We start from the raw sequence: 24977 nt of genomic DNA, 5'->3' as shown, positions 1-24977 counted from the left end.
AGAGGACTTAAAAAATTCTTTCTAAAATTTTAACAGTCTAAGTAACAGAAATGTATTACAGTTTCTTGGAAACATTATAAATGAGTATGTAAATTAAACAAGTTACTGTGCAAATATTGCATAAACTCCTAAAGTTGGAGGAGGTTGGTGATTTGCTTATTTTTCTGACAAGGTGAAGGAGGGATATGAGGAATGCTTTCCAGGGTGTTGCAACTTTCTTATGGTAGTATAGGAAGGGGTTTGTGATTTGCTTATTTTTGCTTTTTATAGTCCGAGATCGTTAAAAATGTGCTTGAAAAGTTGTGAATGGCATCTCATATATTTTCAGTTTTGGAAATTGATACTTATCTTGCATTATTGAGCCTAAAAAAATTTTATGGTTATTTTAGGTGCAGAATTAGTTTTCAAAAAATTAGTACCACATTCACATTTAAAAAAGTGTCTTTTTTTTTCTTTCTATGCAAGTAGTTTAAAATTAATAGTTCAAAAAAATGGCTTAAAAATTCTTAAAACTATAGTTTTTTATGTTCATAAAATAAATTAGCATGAATTTCTCATTACACTCCTCATTTTCAACTCAAAAGTGTTTTTTTTTTCTTTCTGTAATGTACTTCCTAGTTAAAGCCATTACTTTTTTTCAGTATACATTTAATCTGTATAAAGTTGATTAATTTAAATTGCTTCTAAATCATCCTTTTTTTCTTATTTAAGGTATTACGAATAGTTAGACTTATTAAAGCATCACCTGTTTTAGAAGATTTTGTTTATAAAGTGAGTAAAATAAACTAATTTTAAGTATCTAAATTATTTATCGCATTATTTTGATAACTTATGCCTATGGTTTCAGATCTTCGGCCCTGGAAAAAAACTTGGCAGTTTAATTATCTTTACTATGTGCTTGCTTGTGATCACTTCAAGCATTAGTATGCAGCTATTTTGTTCTCTGAATGATTTCACGAAATTTGAAGCTTTTCCTGAAGTAGGTTGTTTTTCTTTTTTTTTCATATTTAATATTTTTTTATACTTATTATTTTTTATATATATAATTTTAAGCACTTTTAGTCTAATTTTTATAATTGTTAACACATTAAAGCAATAGAAGATATTAATTTAGAGTTATTAGACTTCAGAATGAGATTTATGTATTGTCATTATTCCTTGTACCTTTCTTATAACATCAATTCTAGATTGTTAATCACTTAAACCAATTTATTTCCTGAAATGAGAGTTAAGATAGTTTTTTAAATGTTAGAAATTGAGATTTATATGTGTTGTGTTTTTTAAAATGCATAAAATTTTCATTTAAAATAAAAAAAGGAAAAAAATTAATTTAAACATAAATGCCTTATAGGCAATTTTAGTCTCAGTCATCTGGCTTAGTTCAAATTTTAGAATTTTTCTTAAATCCTTTTAAAAACATGATTGTTTAATTACATTAATGTTGCCTACTAGCCTGAAAGAGAAACCGTTAGTATTTATTAAGTCAGCCATTAATATTTATTAAATCATTTGAATTCAGCAAGGTATTTTGTTAAACCATGGACCAAACACACAAATTTAAATTATGAATTATACAAATGCTAAGTAACAAAATTGTTTGGCTGGATTTATATTTTTACTTGACTTTGTAATATTTAAGAAGAGAAAATATATGGAATGGAGTAAAGTAATAGGTACGCAAGCAATTTCTTTCATTGCAATATGTTACTAGATTTCTACATATTATCTTTGCAGAAATATTATGCATATTCATTACAACTTCAAAATTTCAGTAATTGGATTATACACAATAGGAACCCAGTCATACTTCTAATTGAAAAGTCTCATATTTTTTAAATGTTTAAAGTATTTCAGAAATTAAAAAAAAAATTTATTCTTGAAAAAATATACCAAATTGTTATTTTCATTGCTTATGTTTAAATCTATTGATTATTTAAAAAAAATTGTAATTGAAAGTAAAATTTTGTAATTTTTCAAGAAATTTTAATCTAAAAATTTTGTAACTAATTATGTATGAGTTATTTATTTTGAATTTTTCTGCTCAGAGTAATTAAATTCAGTAGTTTAACCCGTACTAAAGTTTTAATAAGTGATGTTCGAATCTGTAAAATTTCTTTTAAAGCAAAATTAAGCTTAAATTAAAGAGCTAGATTGAAAACCTTGTACGAGGTACAAATTAGCCCCCAGATGTTCCTCTCTGATAAAATATGCCCCATTAAAGTTTCAGTTTATTTTCTTTTAAACTAAACTCATATTTGTTCATGCTGTTACTAAAATAATGTATAATATTTTTAAAGTATGCCTTAAAAATATTAAAAATGAATGAATAATGTCTTTTTGAAAAATTTTTAAGCTTATTTTTTCATTTTTTAGGCATTCATGTCAATGTTTCAAATTCTCACCCAAGAAGGTTGGGGAGAAGTTATGAATGAAACCATGCTCCGTACAAGCAGTATTGGACCTTTTGTAGCCATATATTTTATATTATACCATCTATTTGTGACTCTTGTAAGTTGGAAAAGAATAAAAACTTATCCAATTATTTCTTCTCTCTTTAAGAGTTTATTTAAAAATTAAAAGTTTTTATAGAGTGCTTTTTTAGTATTCAGTGATTATTTTTATAAAATTTTAACATTGTAGTGTATTAATATTATCCTGTACAAATAATTCTGGGTGATCGTAAGAAACTGTCTAATATACGAACCCTTAGCAGCTGATCTGCTTAACCAATGAAATTTCAGATAATATTTGAAAGTATGGAATGGAGATCTTAATGATTTATAGCAATTAAGTTCTCATGGTTACAGTGAACAAGTTTCAAAATTTTCCGATGGAAACCTCCATTATTTCCCCATACAAACTTGATTTTTGGATTTACGCTTTAAATAGGGTTGTAACTCTAAAAATTAAGTTTGTATAGAAAAAAAATGGAGGTTTTCATTCGAAAATTTTGAAATTTATTCACTGTAACCATGAGAACCTAATTGCTGTAAATCATTTATAATATTAATTACAATGTAATAAATCATTTATATGAAATTTATTCACTGTAACCATGAGAACTTAATTGCTGTAAATCATTTATAATATTAATTATAATGTAATAAATCATTTATAATTGTAAATGGTTTAAAACAATTAAGTTCTCCCTGTTACAATGAACAAGTTTCAAAATTTTCCAATGGAAACCTCCATTTTTTCCCCATACAAACTTGATTTTTGGATTTACGCTTTAAATAGGGTTGTAACTCTAAAAATTAAGTTTGTATAGAAAAAAAATGGAGGTTTTCATTCGAAAATTTTGAAATTTATTCACTGTAACCATGAGAACCTAAATGCTGTAAATCATTTATAATATTAATTACAATGTAATAAATCATTTATATGAAATTTATTCACTGTAACCATGAGAACTTAATTGCTGTAAATCATTTATAATATTAATTATAATGTAATAAATCATTTATAATTGTAAATGGTTTAAAACAATTAAGTTCTCCCTGTTACAGTGAACAAGTTTCAAAATTTTCCAATAGAAACCTCCATTTTTTCCCCATACAAACTTGATTTTTGGATTTACGCTTTAAATAGGGTTGTAACTCTAAAAATTAAGTTTGTATAGAAAAAAAATGGAGGCTTTCATTCGAAAATTTTGAAATTTATTCACTGTAACCATGAGAACCTAATTGCTGTAAATCATTTATAATATTAATTACAATGTAATAAATCATTTATATGAAATTTATTCACTGTAACCATGAGAACTTAATTGCTGTAAATCATTTATAATATTAATTATAATGTAATAAATAATTTATAATTGTAAATGGTTTATAACAATTAAGTTCTCCCTGTTACAGTGAACAAATTTCAAAATTTTCCAATGGAAACCTCTATTTTTTCCCCATACAAACTTGATTTTTGGATTTACGCTTTAAATAGGGTTGTAACTCTAAAAATTAAGTTTGTATAGAAAAAAAATGGAGGTTTTCATTCGAAAATTTTGAAATTTATTCACTGTAACCATGAGAACCTAATTGCTGTAAATCATTTATAATATTAATTACAATGTAATAAATCATTTATATGAAATTTATTCACTGTAACCATGAGAACTTAATTGCTGTAAATCATTTATAATATTAATTATAATGTAATAAATAATTTATAATTGTAAATGGTTTATAACAATTAAGTTCTCCCTGTTACAGTGAACAAATTTCAAAATTTTCGAATGGAAGCCTCCATTTTTTCCCCATACAAACTTGATTTTTAGATTTGCGCATAAAATGGGGTTGTAACTCTAAAAATCAAGTTACATGAAGAAGAAAAATTGAGGTTTTCATTCAAAAATTCTGAAATTTATTCACTGTTAACTGTAAGAACTTAATTGCTGTACATCATTATAATCTCAAGAGACCATACTCTGAAATATTAAGGGGTGAAACTATATTTTTAGCCAAAAAATGGCAGCACTAGACGAAAATAAATGAAATTTTTTTTATATCTTTCCAAAGCATCGAGGATTCTGCTCTCTGAAAACAATGGGTAGAAAGTAGAAGGAACAGTAGTTTGTATGCTGCTACCTGCTCACTTCATCTCTTCTAGAATTACTGTTTTTCAACCTTATTTTATGTTCTCTATTTTGAGGATTGCACTTGTATAGAAAAAAAAGTAAGGGCTGTCGCCCTAAAAATCTGAAATTCATTCTCTCTAGCTGTAAACAGGAGAACTCGATTATTTCAAATCGTCATGCTTTGTGCCCATACATTTAAATAACAGTATCTGAAATTTAATTTCGATTTGTTAAGTTGATAATCTTTTATGGGTTCATATATAGTTAAAGTTATCTTATGACCACCTCCCTGTATGTTAAATGTATAAAAGTAACATGAAATTATGTTCTCAAGGAATTTGACTTCTTTTACTGTAGATTGTGCTGAGTCTTTTCGTTGCTGTTATCTTGGATAATCTAGAATTAGATGAAGATATAAAGAAAGTAAAACAGGTTAGAAAAATATTGATGTTTATTTTATTTTTAAATAAACTGAAATCATAAAATAGATTAATCAATTTATAGGTACTTTAGACATAGGATATTTATTTTAGTCTAAAGGATGCATTACATAAAAATAATCTTTGGAATTAATTATTTTGAGACATGCATTGCCAAATTTTTTATGAAAATGTGTAAATTGTTATTTTGAAAGTGTTATTTTTTTGTGCTTTATAAATTTGATACATTCAGCATATTGAAAATATAATTTATAAAGGTTTAGCTTGTTAATTGCTTTGTTTTATTTTATTCAAAAATAGTCCAATAACTTTTAATGTTTAATTGTATAATGGAGGAAGAAATCATTTAATGATTTTTTTTATAAATATACAATTTCTCAATAGCTTGATCTCTATTGAGAAGGTATATAAAAATCTTTAAACATGATTATATTTCTGAGACCCTTATCAAGATGATTAAAGACTGATCTACATAATCTGACATTTTTACAACAAAAGAAGAAAGAAAAACATTATAGTGATTGAAGACTGATCGAAATAATCTGATAATATTTTAACCCAGAAATTTTTTTTTCACTATTGTAACCAATATTTATAAGTGTTGAGTAATTAATTCCTATTTTCAGAATATATTGAATATAACTATATATTTCTATTAATTTATTTTCTATTCTGAAATAGCTAAAAGCCAGAGAGCAGAGTGCTGGTATAAAGGAAGGATTGCCCTTAAGATTGCTTTTATTTGAACGTTTTCCTGATAGCCCCCAAATGAGTCGCTTAAACAAAGTACCATCTGAGTTTATTGTGCCGAAAGTAAGTAAAAAGTCATATTTTAGTTAATATTTAATGCAAATATAAATCTTTATATTAGGAAAATATTATAATATAAATATTCTTATTTTGCAAAAAATTTATTTTTTAAATATATTTTATTTTTGCTATGTTTTATAGCATATAACTTGCTATCAGTGGTTTCTATCAATATTTTATTGGTTTTGTATGTTACAGTAAGGAACCGATTATCCGGAACGCTCGGGACCATCGCTATTCCGGATAACTGATTTTTCCGGTTTTCTGAATCTCTGCAAGAAGCCGTTTTTTTTATTGTTAAACCCAACTAAAAAAAAAAATAAAAAATATTTGGAAATAATCTTAAAAAGAAGAAAAAACGGTGAAGTAATACACTAATGATTATTTCCAAAATGATGGTAAGGTAAACATGTTTAAAAAAAAAAAAGGAAAAATCCTGAAATCATATGAAAAAATTTTTTTTTTAAATGGCGGAAAAATTATCGCATTTTGTTCCGGTTTTCTGATTTCCGGATAACGGGTTCTGTACTGTATTTAATTTAGTGTCCAGAATTCTTCTGACTTTATTTAATGATTTTGTGAATGTATTTTAATTGTGGTCTGGGAAACCTGGAATCCTCCGGTAATTTGAATTTGAAAACAAAGGTGAGTAATGTATTTTTTAGTTAAAACTTGAAAAACAAGCAATTTCGAAATTTGTGCTACCAATAAGATGGCCAATGAGGCTCAAAATAAATAAATTTGTCATTGGTTTTAATAAAAATATTAATTTATGAAAAATACTCTTCGTTTATCAATATCTTCTTTCAAGTTTCTTCTTAAATGAAACCATTTTTGCAGTTTTAATGATCATTGTTCTATACTTTTAAAAGTTGAGCATTTTATATAAAGTAATTTTCATTCTTAATCACTCAGGAATATCTATGATGGATGACTATATGACTGATATGACTCTACTAATAAACTAAGATGCATCAAGCTTTTAAATTTTTCTAAGTTTTGTTTAATATATTCTTTTTTTTCCGTATAAATTTTGTAGTTCTAATTAAATAAAAAATCTAAATTATATAAAATCTTCTTGTCAAACTAGTTACCCTAGTGAAAATTACGAAATTTAATCATTGATATATATTCTATCAAAACATAAGTTTCGCTGCATATTGAATAAAAGATATTCTATTTCTGTTGAAATTTGTTGCGCATTGCAAATTGTAATTTAGAATTCTTTTAAAATTTTCTTGAAAAACCTGCAAAAGTCAGAGAATTTTGTTTCTAAAATGGAGTGGAAACCCTGTTTATAGATCGTGATTTATTAATTTTTTTATCAACACTGCATTTTGCCTCTTTATCTGTAATTTAGAGAAAAAACTACATAGAGAAACTACATAAAAGCTATACAAAAACACTGTTAACATATTATAAATTTCTCACATTCTTTCGCATCCTTCTCATATATTTATATTTAAAAAGTTGCTGGCTAAATGTAAGGGTATTAAAGAAGTCACAAGGCATAGATAATGAGTAGTTAAGAAAAAAATAACAATGATAGTTTATTTTTATCATACATTAATAAAGTATAATGCCTAAATTATATTAATCGGAATAATATCATACTTATGAAGTTTTTATTTACAATCAGCAGATGTTAATGAAGAGCTTGAGTTATTAGTTTTCATCATGGGAAAAAGCTGTTCTTGTGCTTTCATATGTGCAAATCATTTTTTTAAATGCTTAAAATGTTGGTTTTATGTTCATTGACAAGAGACAAAATATGTTCTATAAAATTTACTTAGCTTTACTTCTTTAAAATTTGACTTGATGTGGGTGTTGCGAGTATGATTTAGGGGTCATCAAGCTTAATCAATTCCATTTCCAAGTGAGTTTTTGCTTTCTCTTTGTTACTTTTTCATCAAAATAGCAGGGCTGTTAAAGCAGCTATTCATTTTTTTAATGTCATAAAATTTATCAACCTTCAGAAAAAGAAACATCTTCACCCACAAGAGTTCTTCTCCCTTCCTTTAAGAGATCTGCGTCCCGGCAGTAGTTTTTGCTACTGCTGTTACTGCTGGGCAAAAACTTTGTTACTGCTGGGCAAAAACTGTGTTTCTACTGGGCAAAAACTACTATTGAATATTTGAGTATAAATAATTATTAATACTCAATTACTCAATAATTATGAGTATTTAGTTATTTAATCATTATGTGTTAATATTATCAAATTTGTTTATTCATTTTAAAATCTAGCTGCAGGAACAGCACTTTCACTCTCTTGTTAATAAGAACTGATTATATTTACTGTTTTAAGAGTATGGTTCTTAAATGTTCTGCAGGTTGAAACAAAGCACTTGACAGGTCACCCCCACCTGGGAGCTGAGTTTTGTTCATATATGCCTTAAATATTGATGATTTAACTGCATTTTATGTTTAGGTAGTAAAAATTTAAATTTACTTTTTTAGGTAAGAGAAAGCTTTATGCGTCAGTTTGTTGATGATCAGCCTGAAGAATCTCCAACGATGAAAAAACTGAGTGAAAATGAAGATACTTTAGTTACTTTTCGCAAAACAAAACCTTTAAAATTAATGGCATCTCCCTATAAAGTCAGAAATACTACTAATATCCTTCGTAAAGCTAGTGTGACAAATATAGTTATGTGAGTATAAATTTAATATTAATCACGTGTTCACAGAAATTAAAAAAAAAAAATTGTGCAATTTCATGAAATGTATATTTGTGGTGTTGTTTTCAAAATCTTATATTGATTAATGTTTCACGGTGTTATGCTTTTGCTTTAAGATAATTAGTTTTAAAGTTTGGTCTAGTGTTTGTTTATTGTAAAAATGTCAATTATTTGCTTATAAATTCTTTCAAGATGTTGACTGTATTCTGGTAAGTACAAGTTCTGTAACCCAAAAGATCTCTAGTAATCTCTTCTCCTTTTATTTTGTAAATTAGATATTTTAATCTGACAAAATAAATTTTAGTAAAGTTTTTTTACAACTACCGTATTTTTCGGCGAAAGCGCCGCTTCGTTGCAAGCGCCGCACCTCGATAAAAATTAAATTTTTTAAAAAAAAGTTATAGTAAGCGCCGCTCCGGCGCAAGCGCCGCAATGGTGCTAAGCCGCGCATATCAGCATCCTTTTAGAAGAGACCTCTAAATTACCATTTAGAGTATCTGTATAATAAAAAATTAAAATTTTTTATGCATTTCATAAAGTAAAGTTCTAATTTCTAAATTATAATAAAAAATTTCTTTTTCAGCAAAAAAAAGCAACAAAAAAAGTTTTCTCTTTCAGCAAAAAAAAAAAGAAAACAACAAGACTATATAAAATAAAGTTGTTCTTACCAGTTGGCACCGCGCCAAAAAAACAGAAGAACGACAAAAAAATATTTATATGTTCAGTAGCTGAATTAAGGCTGAACTGATTACAGAAATTGTAAAACAATGTAATAAGTAAAATAAAATAAAAATTTATTAAAAGAAAGATTTTAAAATTTATTACCGTTAAGAATTTGAGGAAAAACTAATTCATAATAACGAAACAGCTAATAATAACGAAACAGCTAATAATAACGAAATAACTAATAATAACAAGAATAAGAAATAACTAAGCAGGCCCCAAAAAAATTCTGAAGGAATGAACGAAGGGGAAATAAGTTTCACTTTCACAATCTTTGAGGGTGGAATTTTAGTGGGTAGAATGCCCCTCTCCTTCAATGGAAATAACCCAATGTGACTCAACTTAGAAAGAGAGAAGAAAATGTTTAAAAGTGGGGTGTACCCAACCTCCTCCACGTGTCATTTCTACTGGAGCTGTTTAGGAGGAATCAATCAGTTATATTTTAAAGGGGTTGGGGAAAAGAAAAGGGTATGGGAGCCCTAATCCAGCATTCCAAAATTCGGCACTTAATCTGATCTAATCTTTTTCGTTTTTTTTTTTTTTTAAGAGATTTATATTGATAAGACAAAAAAAATCTATTCTTTTTATTTTGAATTTTATTGTGTTGAAGTAACTTACTTTATTTTATCTTTTAAAAATAAAAAAGAAGCTTGAAGAAAAAAAAATAATAAATCTGTATCAAAGGAAATATCTGTTTCTAAAGCAGTTTAAAATAAAGTGAGAAGTAAAAATAAATAAAAGAAATGGCAAAATAAAGAAATGGAAGTTGGAAAAAACTGATCAATCAATCTTGACAGCTGTGCTTTACTGATTTGCTCCCAAATTTGCCTCCTCTGTTTGACCATAAATTGGCCACACCCAGTTGACATTGAAACTACCACATGGACAATAAAATGAATTTATCCCTTTTGCGGTTTTTTATTCGATTCATTAATTTTTTTTATTTTGCCGCTTTTTATTTTTTCTTGTTAATTGTTGCTTGCTTGTTTTTTTTTTGTTTTTTTTATCGTTATTAGTTTTTAGCTTGTTTTTTGTTGTTATTCATTGTTAGTTTCTTAGCATTAATTGTTAAAAAAAAATTTTTTTGTAGTTCCTTGTTAGCTTTTTTTTCTTCTTTTTCTTGCGAGGTAAGCATTTTTTGTTAAAACAAAATAATATCTAAAAGAAAAAACGAGAAACTATGATCTCGCTCCAAAGAAGAAACGATTATTTCTTCTTCATAGGATCCTGATTATTTCTTCTAGATTATAATATATAGATTATTATTTTGATTAAGTAAAATTTCTCTTAAGATGAGCCAGTTTTAAATTCACCCCATCATAATCTACGATTGAAACTTGACTAAATTTATTGGTTTTTCTGAAATTAAAAGTGGAATTGAATTATAGTAATATTTGGGGGCCATATTGGAATTTCCGAAAGAGATCCGAAGTTCGGCATTTCGTCAGTCCCGTGAGTGTCAGATTTAGGGTCCTATTCTTCCTTTTCTGTTCGCTTAAATTACAATTGCGAAGGCGCTAAATAGATTTCTAGCTTGCGATTTTTCCTTAAGCTGGGGGTGGATACAAGATGCATACCTTTTAAATTTTCTCTTTAAGCAATGTTTTTTTAAAATTATTATTCCGTTTATTTATTTTCTTACAGGCTGCTGCCGAAAGTTTGCTAAGACCCATATAGCAAAAATTCTTCCGTAGTAGCTCCCACGGAAGAATCGCTCAACCTCCCCCGTAGCTCCCGACTTTTCCCGAATTCCTCCCGCGGAGCTCCTCAGTAATGCAAAATGTCCGCACCTTTCAATTCCTCAGTCCCTCCGACGGGCTTCCCGAAAGTCACTCCATTGGAGCAGCCGAGGAAGAACGGTTAGGAAGTTTCAAGGTCACATACTTTCCGATGGCTTTCCCCGGGCAGTCTCATAAGGAAGTACTGAGGAAGTTTCAAGGTCACATACTTTCCGACGGCTTTCCTCGGGCAGTCTCCTAAGGAAGTACTGAGGAAGTTTCCACAGGGCAAAATTTTTAGTAAATCCGTACTCCGGCTATACAAGTTAATATAGCTTTTTAGTTATATTTCTTTTGATAAATTTCAAATTATAGCCCATTTGTAACACTGATGCTCAAGTGAAATAATATTGAATTTTTGATTATTTTCATTACATACCTCCTCAGTCTTATTGTCTTTAAATATTTTATTTAAAAATAGATTTTTAAATTGAAAAAGAAAACTTGAAAATTACTACTACAAAAATTGTAGCAGCAAACTTCTACTAAAAGCAATGATTCTCAATTGGAAACTTAATTCATTAGCATGAAAAACACTGCATATAACATATTTAATAAAAACAATGTGCATTGCAACTTATTTTATTAGTTAACGGAAATTTCAAATGAAGAATATTGCGTTTAATATAGAGCTGCTGACAGTTAAAAAAAAAATTTGCGTACATGTTGCTTAAATTTTTTTTTAATATACAAAAGTGACATTTATTGTCACTTATGACATATGTTATTAATTTTAAGTAATTGTTACTTTCCGAAAATTAAACTTAACGCAATGTTTACTGCAATATCTAAAATGTTCTTTAATTTACTCTAGGATTAAAAATATAAAAAAGTTCAAAGAGGAATAAATTCATACCAGTAATCACTTCTAAGTCCTGTTTTCCAACTGAAAGCATTTATATGTCAATTGATAATTTTTTAGTATTTGAAACTCTACTTCACCAATATGTTACTTTTTAAAGATAAACTTTAGATATCACAGTAAACATTGCATTAACTTTCACTCTAGGATAAAAATAAAAAAAATAAAAGCTTAAATTGGAAAAAAAAACACAAAACAAATGTTAATTAGAAATATTTTTTTAAATTTATTAAAATTAAGAAAGTTTTTTTTTAAATCTTTTTACAGTTTGCTACATTTCTCTTTACAATGGCGCAGCCAACTCTGGATGGGTTCCTTCATGTTAGCATTCGTAATATCGCTGTGATGAATTCGTACAACATCTAAAATATAAAAACAGAAATTTTTTATTTTAATTACAACTGAAAGGAAAAAAGAACTACTGAGAGGTAGAATAAAAACTTTATATTTGTTTTTTATACACTGGAAAAATTTATATGTATTTTTTTTTATTAATTTCGAATGGTATTTAAGTTGCATATTAAGCGCTGAATTTTATTTGAAATTTTTGCATTTAATGTTTTTTATAAATATAAAACAATATTTAAAAAAAAGTCTGGGTACAAGAATTCACAATAACGTAATACCTTTCCTTTAAAATATCCCTCCTTGATTAGAAAAAAAAATAAATAAAAATTCCCATAATTTTGGGAGCTTGAGATCTCACAGGTGAAAATTTATAGTTCTGTTTTTAATAGACTGAAGCTAGTAATTTCTTCATCTATTTTCAGAGACTCCTCCTGAGCTTCATCTAAAATATTACTTTTTTTTGCATTTAGTTCTTCCATTTGGCTTTCGGCTTCCCTTTTTCCTTTGCCGAAGTCTTCTTTCTCCTGTTGGTGCCTTTTTTCTTTATCTTCCACATACCTCCCAGGTGAATTTCGGATACTCAGAATTAACTGCTTGCTGATTATGAAGTCACTTGCTTACCTTGAACAGTTAAACTGGCAAACACAATTCGTCTGGCAGTCAAACTTTCTTCTGTCATGTAGTCCCACAAGAATCGAGAAGTTCTGATTTCGCGGAATTTATTGCAAATTTCCAGGTTTGGTGAAGACATTTCTAGGTTTTTGTGATATCTTCACAAATTTCTCTGAATTTTCAATGGCTGATAAAATTTTCTGATTCTTCACTGATTTCCAGGTTCAGTCGCCACAGAAGGAATGTTTTGCCCCCATGTTGAAATTAGAAATGTTTACTAACTTTCAGCGATGTGATTTTCAGCTTTTTTTTGACGTTTGTAAAGAAATGCAGTTATAATTTAAGAATTTGAAAAATAAACATAAGGCCTTTATAAGGCTTCAATATAAAATTAAGGCCTTTTTATGGGCCCTCAATCTTCTCTCCTTCAAATAAGGTCTTTTTAAGGTGCGTGGGAAGCCTGATGGAACTTTCAAATTAATATTTTGATGAAATATGTAGCTACTGTAAGCTCTATTAGGAAAAACAAACTTAAGATGTCAGAAGTAGCTCATAAGGTTTTAAATGTTTTTTCTAATCCTGAAAAACATAAGATTTAGACACCATTCTTAAAATCATAGGAAAGTGTAAATTTAGAAGACAAGAGGTTTTATCTTTTTATTATTAATTTAATAAGGGTGATAAGATACATCTTCAGGATGAATTTTTTGTATTTAATTTTTCAGAATTTTTAAAACTTTTTTGTATTTGCATTGTAAATATTAACTAGAAAGGTTTTTAAATAAAACATTTCAAAAAAGATTTAAATACATACATCCCTTTCACTGACTAACTAATCAGTTTGTAGCATTTATACAGCTTTTTTCTCAATAAAACTGCTTCTTATTGATAGTTAAAACAACAGAAAATTAGAAAAATAAATAAAAGTATAAATAATTATATTTTAAAGGTATTAAAACGAAATACTACATTAGAATTAAATACCTGCTAAAACACTGCATATTTCCAATTCAGCAAATGGTCGTTTTTTGTTGGTGCCAAAATAACTGAAATTAGCAGCTAGCTGTGGGGTGATTATATGTTGGAGGAGACGATATATTATATTTGGTACAGTATTTCCTCCTATTTTTCGCAGATCAGATATCTGGAAAACAAAATGAAATTACTCATTATTAAAGAAAAAATTATTTAATATCTGTGCAAAAAGATTTTTTATACGTTTTTAATAGCTACTGTAATTACAAAATACGATTAAAATTCAAAATGGGAAAAAGAGCAGAGTATTTACATTATTTCTTAATAGAGGGTAGTAAAAAACCAAGCTATTGTATTTGTATTTATTGAATTTTTAAAAATAACTGTATCTCTAAATAAAATATAATAGGATTTGAATGTGTATATAAATTTTATTACTTCAACAATTGTTTATTCACCAAGTTTAAATTCTTTTTAACACGTTCGCTGTTTAAAAAGCATTGCAATAACCTAAGTGGAATTAAAATCAAAAACTAATGAGAATGTAAACACTGACTTTGATATTGATATATGACAGCAATAAAATGAAATTGTCACCGAAAAAGTTAAAAGAATTAAAAAATTTTAATTATTAAAGAAATGATGGATCTGGTTTAATGATAAGCACTTAACTGCGTTTTTCATCATGAGATTGTTTACAAATTGTTATGGGGAATAGAACACCATTAATAATGGAAAAGTTATGTGACTTTAAAAATTTATATAAAGTCAGAGGGAGGGGATAAAATAAAAAGCAAGATGTCGTTTAATCAGAAACAGAAATATAAAAATTTTAGATAAAAATATAAACTGCAAGATATTAATTAAAGTTGTAACGTATCAAGCTATATTAAGAAACAGTTCTATGTTTTATTAAAAAAAAAAGGTTTATTTCACACCACAACACATACAGTAACGAATATAAAGTACCCGTAACGGGATAGTGAAAAGATCATAAAACAACAAGAAAAACCCGTAACGGGATATAAGGAAACTTACCCGTAGCGGGATAGATGAGAACCTAAATTCCACTCAAAACTAATTTTAAAAAATGAACAACTTTCTGGTGTTCTAATTTTATCGTCTGCTTTTATTTTTTTAAATTTATCTTTTTATATGCTTCTTTTATTTTATTTATGCTTTTGCCAGCCCGTTATTTTTTTAATATTTTTACTTTTATTCACACTTTTGCAAGCCAATTATCTTTCTTATATTTTCAGACTTTAATAAAGTGTACAAAGTCAGCGTTAACAAGCGGCATAATTTAACATAGCGAAAACCTATACCCAATCGCGACATATTTTGAAAAGATACAAATAATAAAAGTACCACACCACCGGAAATTAGAAACTTAATAAATTCCGATAGATAATCACATAGGCGTTTGCAACAAAATGTTTTTGACCAAGAATGAGATCGAAAAAATATTAAAATAAGTAGCCAAAGTTAGCGAAAGATTCCACTTGTGGTGGATGACACGTTAATATGGCGGTCTGATATTCTAATCCTAAATCAATGGAACATCGAACTTCAAACACTCAAAAATGCGAAAATTTACCATAATTTTATATTTATTTTTAATTAAAAGACGTTGCTGCTGTTTTTACAAAGAATTTAAAGATTTATCTTATCATATTAAAAATGTAAGAATTAATATTTATACTTACTTGCTAATGAAAATCCAACAGAACCCAAATCCCAATTGAACGTTGATCACAAACTCATTACTAATACGTAGAGCTTTGCCAAGCATCCAGTAATCGTAAGTCGGAGTGGTGAACGAATGAGACCAATTATGATGCTCCTATGGAATAACGAGGGAGCAAAATCCATAGGATAGATTTCTTGCGGATGACCGGTGGAGGAATATCCGTAGGCGATGTTTCCGAAGGACTTCCTACGTATCGTTATCCGTAGGAATGTTAGAATGGAATTTCCCTCGGCGTTCCTTTATTTATCCGCGTCTTCCTTCGGAAGAAAGGGACGCATTTGGGAGGTCCTAGGGAATGTTTTCGGAAGATGAGTGCTATATGGGGAATTGGCTATGTTCTGCAGCAGATCGCGATACGGGCGAATATTTCGTCGACTTCGTTATTAATTTTTTTAATAGTCTTTCTCTCAGAAAATTATTTCATCTTAAATAACTTTCCTTGACAAATTTTTTGCTACAAAAAAATATTTCGTCGGAAGCGCCGCATGTTGGAAAAAAACAACTTTTTTTTCAATAGCGCCGCGGCTCTTCTGCCGAAAAATACGGTACATACTTAATTATTTAGGACTTTGTTTCACATATTTAAATTACTTCGGACTGTTGTGTTTCCCTCGATACAGAATTTTCATTCTTACTAATATAGATCCTCATGGTATTTGTATATTAATATAAATGATTTAATTTTGTTTTTTATTTTTAACTGTTTTAATAAATTAATGTCCTTTATTTTTTATTATTACTTTAGCGATTCAAATAATCAGCGTTTACTTGTTGGTGATTCTGGACAAATTCCAGTTCTTGGCAAAGGACCTAAACAAGCCGCTAGTCAAAAAACTATTCGTTTAGATCGGAGGTATAATATTTTTTTCTATAATATCTTTAACAATTTAAGCTGAGAAATATGCTGAAATATTAATAGCAATTTGTAATGATTTTGACTATGTTCTATGTTGTCTAATACCATCATTCCATTGTAAGCAAATTTTAAGTACAATGCTAAAATTTGTCATGCTTATTTTGTTTGTGGTTCTATAAAAATTTTAGTTCTTGGTAAAGAACCTAAAGAGACCAATAAAATGATTAACTTAGATTGAGCTTATAATGTTGTTTATATTGTTTTTGTTGTTAAGGAGAAATATGCTAAAATGTTAATAAATTGTGAATTTTTATTATTATTGTTTGACTTGTGATTATTTATTGATACTTAATTTTAAAAAGATAAATATATTTTTAGAGAAATATTGTGTTCCCTTCTGCATACATAGTTTTTATTAGTTTCTTTGTGAAATAAATAGCCACATATCGTTATAATTATTTAAATTTATTAAAGTACTGACTTTTTACTAATAAAATACTTTTAAGAATTGAAATTCGGACCAGTGAGTACTACTCCTCTAAAAAAATAATAATAACAATAATAAATTTTCTATTATATTACTTGAATCAAAACTAAGATTTTTTTATACTGTAATTCAAAAGATTAGATGTAGCTGATTGAAGGAAGCTTTTTCAAAATTTTGTAGAAATTAGTTTCATATTGTTGACTAAATGCTTTTTTCATTTTTGTAATAAAAAGAGTTATGAGTTCGAAAAATTTATTAATCATAGCATTTTTTTGCTTTACAAAATAAATTTGTTGAATAATTAAAATTGTTAAAAAATATATCAGGAATTATTATGTGTATTTGTTTATTTTTGCTACTTTGCTTTCCCAATGTTTGATAATTTTTATTGTTTAAAATTATATGTTCTCAAGGAGTATGCGGCGATCTATGAGAGGTTCAATAAAAATCAAGCAAACTTATGATCACTTGCGTGAAAATGGGGAAGGTACAGCTATAAATCCTACAACTTCAAGAAGTCCTCATGATTTTGATATAAAATTGTTACAACAGAAAAGACAGCAAGCTGAAATGAAAAGGTTTGTTAATTGTTTCTCTATTTTATTGAAGAAAATATTCTTTGACAAAAACCTCTTGTTTTGTCCATCTCAGCCCAAAATGTCTTAAGAAACTGAATTAGGTTAGAGTACTACTAAAAATGCAAATGTATATAGAAATTGAAAAAAATAAATGCATATTTTTACTTATATGTATGCTTTTAATTAAGAAATGATTGAAAAAATGTGAGTTACCTAGTGACATATTAAATCCAAAGCAATATTCAATTAAAAATAATTGCTGATTTTGTAGAACTTTTTATATGCATTTTCAAGTTTTGATTGATTGTTTAAAAACTGATAATTTTGCCTAGAAAATTTTTTTGTAGGAAGAAGTTTTTATTTTTTATTCTGAATTAAGGAATTCGATAAAAAGTCAACTTGCACAACACTTAATATGCCTTCTCATTAATGATAATGCTTATTCATGTTATTAAAGCTGTATGCCTTTTAACTATATTTGTGCTCATTTCATTACCTACTTTTCCATTACTCTGTAGCACATTGCTACAAAAACATAATATTTCAATTAATTGTTGAGACAGAGTAAACTGAGAGACAGAATTTAAATACCCATAAATCTTGATTATTGGAACTTTTTTTGCATAAAATTCTTTTTGTCTGATAATGTTTTAAAATTTATAAGAGAAAAAATAACTTGCACTTATTAGTTTCAATGTCCACCTTCCAAACTTGGAATTATACTTGTATTTTCTTAACTCTTTTGTGTTTCATTTTATGTGTGTTTGTGTGTTTTTTTATTATTATTGTAATTTATTATATATAAACTCATTACTGTAGTCACAGACATAGATCTGGCAATCCAAAAGTAACTCATTCAATTTCTTTCTTCTGTGTTTGTAAGTTTCATGTTTTTATTTTGTATTGTATTGAGTTAATAAATATGTTCTAGTTAAAGGAAATATTTCATTAATTTAATAATTTCAAATTTTAATGAATGTTTAAGCATTGTTATTATTTGTTAGATTCTAATATAAATATCATTTATAATATAATAAAATAACATGCACATTAAGATTTTTCTGGTCATTAGCTGCTTTTTATGTGCTATCTATTTATTCCTTAATTATTTGCTTAATTACCATTCACCATTTTTTGTTTCAGAAATCAAAGGGAAGAAGATTTAAGAGAAAACCACCCATATTTCGATACTCCTCTCTTTATGGTTGCCCGTGAAAGTAAATTTCGTAAACTTTGCCAAACAATTGTTTGGGCTCGTTATGACCCTCAAATCCGGGATCCTGTAACTGGCAAGGAAAGAAAAATCAAATATAAAACTTTTCAGTAAATATCTTTATTTTTTTGGTGAAAACACTTATGACTCTTTATTTATAAACAAGTTTCTTATGATCATAAATTTTTTTTGCAGTAATTTATTAGGCCTAGTCACTTATTTAGACTGGTTTATGATTTGGATTACAACGCTGTGTTGCATTTCGATGATGTTCGAGACGCCTCAAAGAAGAGTCATGAATACAGCTGTATTGCAGGTGCAGCATTTTTAAAATTTATGTCACTTGATGATTGAAGCAATAAAGAAAGAAACAATGGAAATAAAAATATAAATAATAATAATAAAAATATGGTCACCGAAATATGAGGGTACCAGCTCTGGAAGCCATAGAACAAAACCTTTTCTAATGAGAGAGCTGGCAAATGTCAAAATTAGCTCTCTCGGTACCCCGAAGGTTTTGTAAAAGTCCAGGAAGAAATACATAAAATCACATCAGAAGAGAAATTTCAAACAAAATTGAAAAAATAAAAACTCACAGTAAACTGGTCAAGCAGCAATTTCTAATTGACTAATTGCTAAAAGTGTTTTACTTGTTAAATAAAATATTTCAAGCATTCTGCTTATGAAAATTTTTAACCAATATTTGTGTGCAAAAACTATTATAAAATACTCTAAATTACTCCATAGAAATTTTACAAGGCAATTAAAAAAAATTTAAGCTGTTTATTAAATACAGTTATTTAACTCTTTATAAGGCCCCTTTTCTCTATTAATGTTAAAATATTTTTGGGAAAACAGCTCCCTGATTTCAGCCTCTCTTCCCATGCCAACCTTTACTGATATCCACATTTATCTAAACAAAGCCTTCTTCATTTTTTTTCCCTTAAATTTTCAACAGATGACCACAGTGGGAAATAGATTTGCATCAACAAAAATTTATGATTTTGGTATGGCCTTATACAGGGTTAGAAAATAATTTATCAAAAAGACCTGATGAAATTTTTTAAAAAAAATTTCATTTATGAATTAAATTTTTAAAAAAAATTTTTTTTTAATTTTATTTAGAAGGAGCCAAGTTAATTTATGTTTTGATTATTCCTCAAGTTTTCACTTTAAATACCAAGAAAAATCTAATTATAGAGTTTTTTATTTGATTTTAAATCTTCTAGTAAGTCAAAATAAAAGTAAAAATGTATCTAAGATTGATATAATTTTCGAATCAATATTTATCAAAGCTACCATTAAATATTTTAACGTTTTTTTTATAAACTTACTTATTTTTTTCTAAACATTACTGTTAACATTATTTAAATATCTGATTCTGCCTAGTTATCTGATTCTGCCTAGTTATACATATCAATTAATGAAACCGCCTTAAAGATTTCCATGTTTTCTTATAATATTTTTCTAGTTGTTACTGTCAACATGTTTTAAATATCTGAATATGCTTAGTTACAAATATTGATTAATGAAACCACCATTAAAGATTTCCATTGTTTCTTACAATTTTTAGATACTACTGTTAACATGATCTAATTATTTGAGTATGCCTATTTATAAATATTAATTAATGAAACCACCATTCCATGTTTCCGTACATTTTTTTCTTCTAAAAATTACTTTTAGCATGATTTAATTATACATGAGAACGCTTAGTTATAAATTTTAATTAATGAATACCCTAAGAATTTCCATGTTTTATTATAATTTTTTTTAACGTTATTGTTAACATAATTTAAGTACCTGAGTATACCTAGTTAAAAATATTAATTGATGAAACTACCATTAAAGATTCCCATGTTTCCTTTTAAATTTATTTATTTATTATATTTTTAAAATTTTACTGTTAACATGATTTAAATATCTGAGTATGCCTAGTTATTAATGTTTTTTTTTTTTTTTTAGATTGCTGAGTATGTCTTTGTGACAGCTATGAGCCTGGAAATTATTCTTAAAACTTTGGCTGATGGTTTATTTTTCACACCAAAAGCATTAATTAAAGATGCCGCTGGAGTTATGGATTTCTTTATTTTTGCTGTAAGATTTTCTGAAGTTTTGCTGCATATTTTTATATTAAATGTTTCTAATGTAGCAAAATTTTATTAAATTGAGTTAAAAAAATTTTTATTTTTGGTTAAGTTTTAAAACTATCTAAATAAGATTAATTAAGATAAGATAATCTAAATAATAATTAAGATTTTGTTATAAATTTCTTAAACTTGTAATTTTATAAGCTTGTTTTTAAACGATATATTGTCTAAACTAGTTTTAACATAATAATTTACTGCAAAGTTTTCAAATATCAGTTTACTAATGAATGTAAACTACTGAATTATGTTCTATTAGTTCGCATTTTTTCTTTATTTAAAATCTGTAATTCTAAATTTAAATTTTGTATTTTATGTCATAGTTTTTGTGAAATTCTGTAGTCAAGACTAGATCTCCTGCATGAGTTATGACTTTAAAGTGGTACATCAGGTTGTGTGCTTTTTATGGTAAATTGCATTGCTTTGTATATTATTTTGCTTTGTTTTTTAAGTTGCTGAATTGATTTATATTTATAATCCCTTATTAAACATTTTTAAAGATTAACTTAAGACTAATTACATACTTCTTTAAATAAAAATAAACTGAAAAAGTTATTTATTTGCTTTTTTTATGTATATGAGTTGCGATAGCAAATTTTTAAATTATGCTTAAGTTTCTTTCATATCTATTGATTGGTACTGCGTTATTTTATTTTAAAAGGCTGGTTTTTGGATACATGATTCTAAATTTTTGTGCCAGCTTTAAAATATCTGCATCATTAAAGAGATCATTTGTAAAATTTTCAACTTATTAAATTCTAATGTAAAAAGTGAATCCTTATAAAAAAATTTCAATGAATTAAGAATAATGAAAGACGTTTTATGTTGTGTAAGAGCAGATTTTGTTATATTAATTCTTCAAAATAATAATTTTTTTCATTACAATACAATATATATAATATGCTTTGTTATGGTTTCTTTGAAACGTGAAAACAATGTGATTATTAAATGTGTTTAATTCATTCATTGTATTAACAAACTTTCTTTTGAAATAAAGTCACTTGATTGTTTATTTCTTAATGCTTATTAATAGAGGCTAGAATAATTTTGGTTTCTTTACTTGTGAGTAGTAAAAAGAATTAGAAGGTAGTCATTTTAAATAGCTATTACAGCATTTTTAAGTTTATTTGCACGAAAGCTTGCATGTTTGTATTATTAATATATTTATGTAATGACTATTGCGCTTAGATATTCTTAACTCCTGACTAATATAATTTAATCCTGCAAATTGCTAGACAAAAATATTTATTGATTTTGAATATGCATTTTTTTTATACAGTATTTGTTTCATTGTCTTTATTTAAAGATTTTAAAAAAGCTGGAAGAAAATGTAAATGATAAATCTTGATTCTAAAGTATATTATAAATTTAAATATGTCTTGAAACTTTTTTGAAAGTTAAGGAAAATATCGACTGATAGTTTTTATAACAGAAGTACATTAAGTTTAATATTCATATCTTTTTATAAGAAATAATATGATAATAAATTTTAAAAAATTTGTCTAAATATTAGTTTTTTTTCCCTTCAAAACTCAGTTCTTTAAATATTGATTTATTTTTTATGGTTTGAAATAAAATTATTTTACTAAGATTTGTAATTTAGATCAGTTTAGTATTTCTGTGTTGGATGCCGCAAAAAGTTCCATCCCAATCTGGAGCCCAAGTTCTAATGATTTTGAGGTGTGTACGTCCATTACGTATTTTCAGCCTTGTTCCTCATATGCGCAAAGTGGTCTATGAACTTTGTCGTGGTTTCAAAGAAATTCTTTTGGTGCGTATTTTGTTCCTTTCAATGATTTAATTGTACATTGATGTTTATCTAAATTTACTTACTGTGTTTTTTTTTAATTCTTTAGCTAATTAAATTCTATATTTCCTTATATCAAGATTTGTAAGAAAATCTTTCTTTTATTTGTGTGGGGATGGTAGTTATCGACAATGTCAACATTCATCTAGGAAAAATTACACCAGCATGGAATCAAGTTAACATGTCTTATATACTAGTGAATAGGAATTGTATTTTTGTAGTGGTAAATACACTACAATTTGATAGACAATTTAGTAAATTAAATTGAAAAATAAGTGTTTTTCAAAATAAATTCTGTGTGTTAGGTTTGAATCCTACTCTTTTTTTTTTCTTCATATTTTTCAAATAATCTAAGTTTTGATGTTTAGACGCCATATCAATAAAAATAAAAATATCATTAATAAACATTGATTAGATTATTACATTAATTGATTAGATTATTAATAAACATTATGGTAATATTTATTAAATTTGTTGTCATTTTGTTGAGGATCATTAAGCATGTATGGCATTTGTTTGTATGATTGAATTGTTTGTTTTTAAAAAATTTAAGGTATAATTGTTAAATAAAAATGCCATTGAATGGCCTACTAACCTTATATAACTTAATTTATTTTTGTGTTTTATGTATGTTTTGCATGAAGAATGTATGTTCTACTCTCGTGTGGCCTTGAATAGGGCGGGTCGAGATATGAATAAACAATATAACTTAATTTAAATCTGTGTTATTTTGTAGCTAATCATTTAATGTGTATATTGACTGGGTATTAAATACATGCTTATTTTTTTTATTTCTATCAAACAAATCAGTATAGCTTATGAAAGATAATTTTAATTTTTCACTAAAATGTAAATGAGTGATAAATGCTGAAATTAAATGATTACTATCTTTTAAGATGTTATAGCTTTACATCCAAAAAACTTGTCAGTTTATTTGATGAATATTTAATTATTGAAGATCAATCCATTGTCTAATTTTTTAAAAACCAGTTTAATTATCTATTATATCGAAGTATCTAAACCATTCTAATTATCTTATTTAATCTAATTGCTATATTATTATTATCTGATTATTATTGTCTAATTATCTTATTTATTAATATTTTAGGTATCTGTCTTGCTTATTGTTTTGATGTTTGTCTTTGCTTGTTATGGTGTTCATATGTTTGGCGGGCGACTGACTAGATGCAATGACCCTGATATAAAAGAACGAGTAAGAAATATTTTTCACATTACGAAAAAATTCACTACACAAGTTTAAACATTAAGTGTTTGACTCTTAATTATATAGGAAAAATGTGTTGGAGTGTTTATAAGAAAGATATTCATCACCAAAATGAAACTACAGCCAGGTGAAAATAAATCATATCCTGCAATGCTTGTCCCCAGAGTTTGGTAATTTTTTTCTAATTTTTTAACTAACATATTTAAACCATTCTGTTTTATTTGCTTATGTATGTATTTGTTTTAATGTTTACTTATTAGTTGCTTTTTCCAGTAACATAGCAACTAAATATTATCATCATAAAATGTGTGCATGATTTTTCACATAATGAAGTTAAAATGAGCCCTAAGGTTATTTGAAACTTAATGAAGCTATTACCGTTAAATATTTAAAAGGAATATTCATTAAAAATCTAATGTTAATGAAAATAAATTTTTCGGTAGCTGAACATGGAATAGTTAGTGTTTTACAAACCAGCCAAATTTTTTAATTAATTCATAAAATTCCAGCCGAATTAATTTATTTGATACTTGATAAGATTATTTGAAACTCAATGAAGTTATTACTGTTAAATATTCAAAAGGAATTTTCTTTTAAATCTAATGTTGTTGAAAATAAATTTTTCTGTAGCTGAACAGAGAATAGTTAGTGTTTTCCAAAGCAGCCGAAATTTTTAATTAATAAATTAAACTCCAGCCGAATTAATTTATTTGGTACTCGGTAAGGGTTATTTGAAACACAATTAAATTATTACCGTTAAATATTCAAAAGGAATTTTCATCAAAATCTAATGTTGTTATTAAATTTTTTGGTAGCTGAACAGATAATAGTTAGTGTTTTGCGGAACAGCCGAATTTTATTAATTAATTAATTTTAAAAATTCGAGCCGAATTAATTGATTTGGTACTCGGTACACTGCTATTATATTTATACTAAATTTGTGGTCTTGACATATTCTTTATTTTTAATTGAAGAAAATTTAAGTTATTTTTATCAAAAGAGATTTGCATCTTTGAAGCTGAAGGTTGATATTAAGCCATTTGTTTTGAACCTGTAACAGTGCCGTTTTGCTTATTTCAACTAGTCTGACCAAAAGGGTTTCAGCTTATATT

The 24977-nt window shown here is 26.8% G+C and overlaps 2 protein-coding genes across 3 annotated transcripts in view; one reads left to right on the top strand and one right to left on the bottom strand.

Annotated features, from left to right (window-relative positions):
• Nucleotides 1-24977, top strand: part of na (sodium leak channel non-selective protein na) — a 65245-nt gene that overhangs the window by 15689 nt on the left and 24579 nt on the right. For both annotated transcript variants that reach the window (XM_043044762.3, XM_043044761.3), the window contains exons 12-25: nt 712-771; nt 848-979; nt 2374-2508; nt 4934-5008; nt 5698-5829; nt 8284-8477; nt 16298-16405; nt 17309-17473; nt 18617-18796; nt 18882-19002; nt 20652-20783; nt 22437-22604; nt 23749-23853; nt 23932-24035. In XM_043044762.3, coding sequence (XP_042900696.2) covers nt 712-771; nt 848-979; nt 2374-2508; nt 4934-5008; nt 5698-5829; nt 8284-8477; nt 16298-16405; nt 17309-17473; nt 18617-18796; nt 18882-19002; nt 20652-20783; nt 22437-22604; nt 23749-23853; nt 23932-24035 — 1811 coding nt within the window. The remainder of the gene's footprint in view (nt 1-711; nt 772-847; nt 980-2373; nt 2509-4933; nt 5009-5697; nt 5830-8283; nt 8478-16297; nt 16406-17308; nt 17474-18616; nt 18797-18881; nt 19003-20651; nt 20784-22436; nt 22605-23748; nt 23854-23931; nt 24036-24977) is intronic.
• On the bottom strand, nt 12078-16203 carry LOC147815910 (uncharacterized). Its single transcript, XM_087155221.1, has 3 exons — nt 16144-16203; nt 13812-13971; nt 12078-12229 (listed from the first exon to the last, which is right to left on the bottom strand). The coding sequence occupies exons 1-3, from the start codon at nt 16201-16203 to the stop codon at nt 12129-12131; spliced, it is 321 nt and encodes a 106-aa protein (XP_087011347.1). The 3' UTR covers nt 12078-12128.

Source organism: Parasteatoda tepidariorum, chromosome 2 (assembly GCF_982258835.1).
Source record: "Parasteatoda tepidariorum strain Cologne lab strain chromosome 2, Ptep-v5.0, whole genome shotgun sequence".
NCBI lineage: Eukaryota > Metazoa > Arthropoda > Arachnida > Araneae > Theridiidae > Parasteatoda > Parasteatoda tepidariorum.
This window is presented reverse-complemented; position numbering and strand designations above follow the sequence as displayed.

Coding starts and splice junctions, on each gene's coding strand:
- LOC147815910 (XM_087155221.1), bottom strand. CDS start 16,203: ATGAGGATCTATATTAGTAAGAATGAAAATTCTGTATCGAGGGAAACA. Junction 13,972..16,143: donor GGGAAACACAACAGTCCGAA/GTAATTTAAATA, acceptor TTTGTTTTCCAG/ATATCTGATCTGCGAAAAAT. Junction 12,230..13,811: donor AATATGCAGTGTTTTAGCAG/GTATTTAATTCT, acceptor TTTATATTTTAG/ATGTTGTACGAATTCATCAC.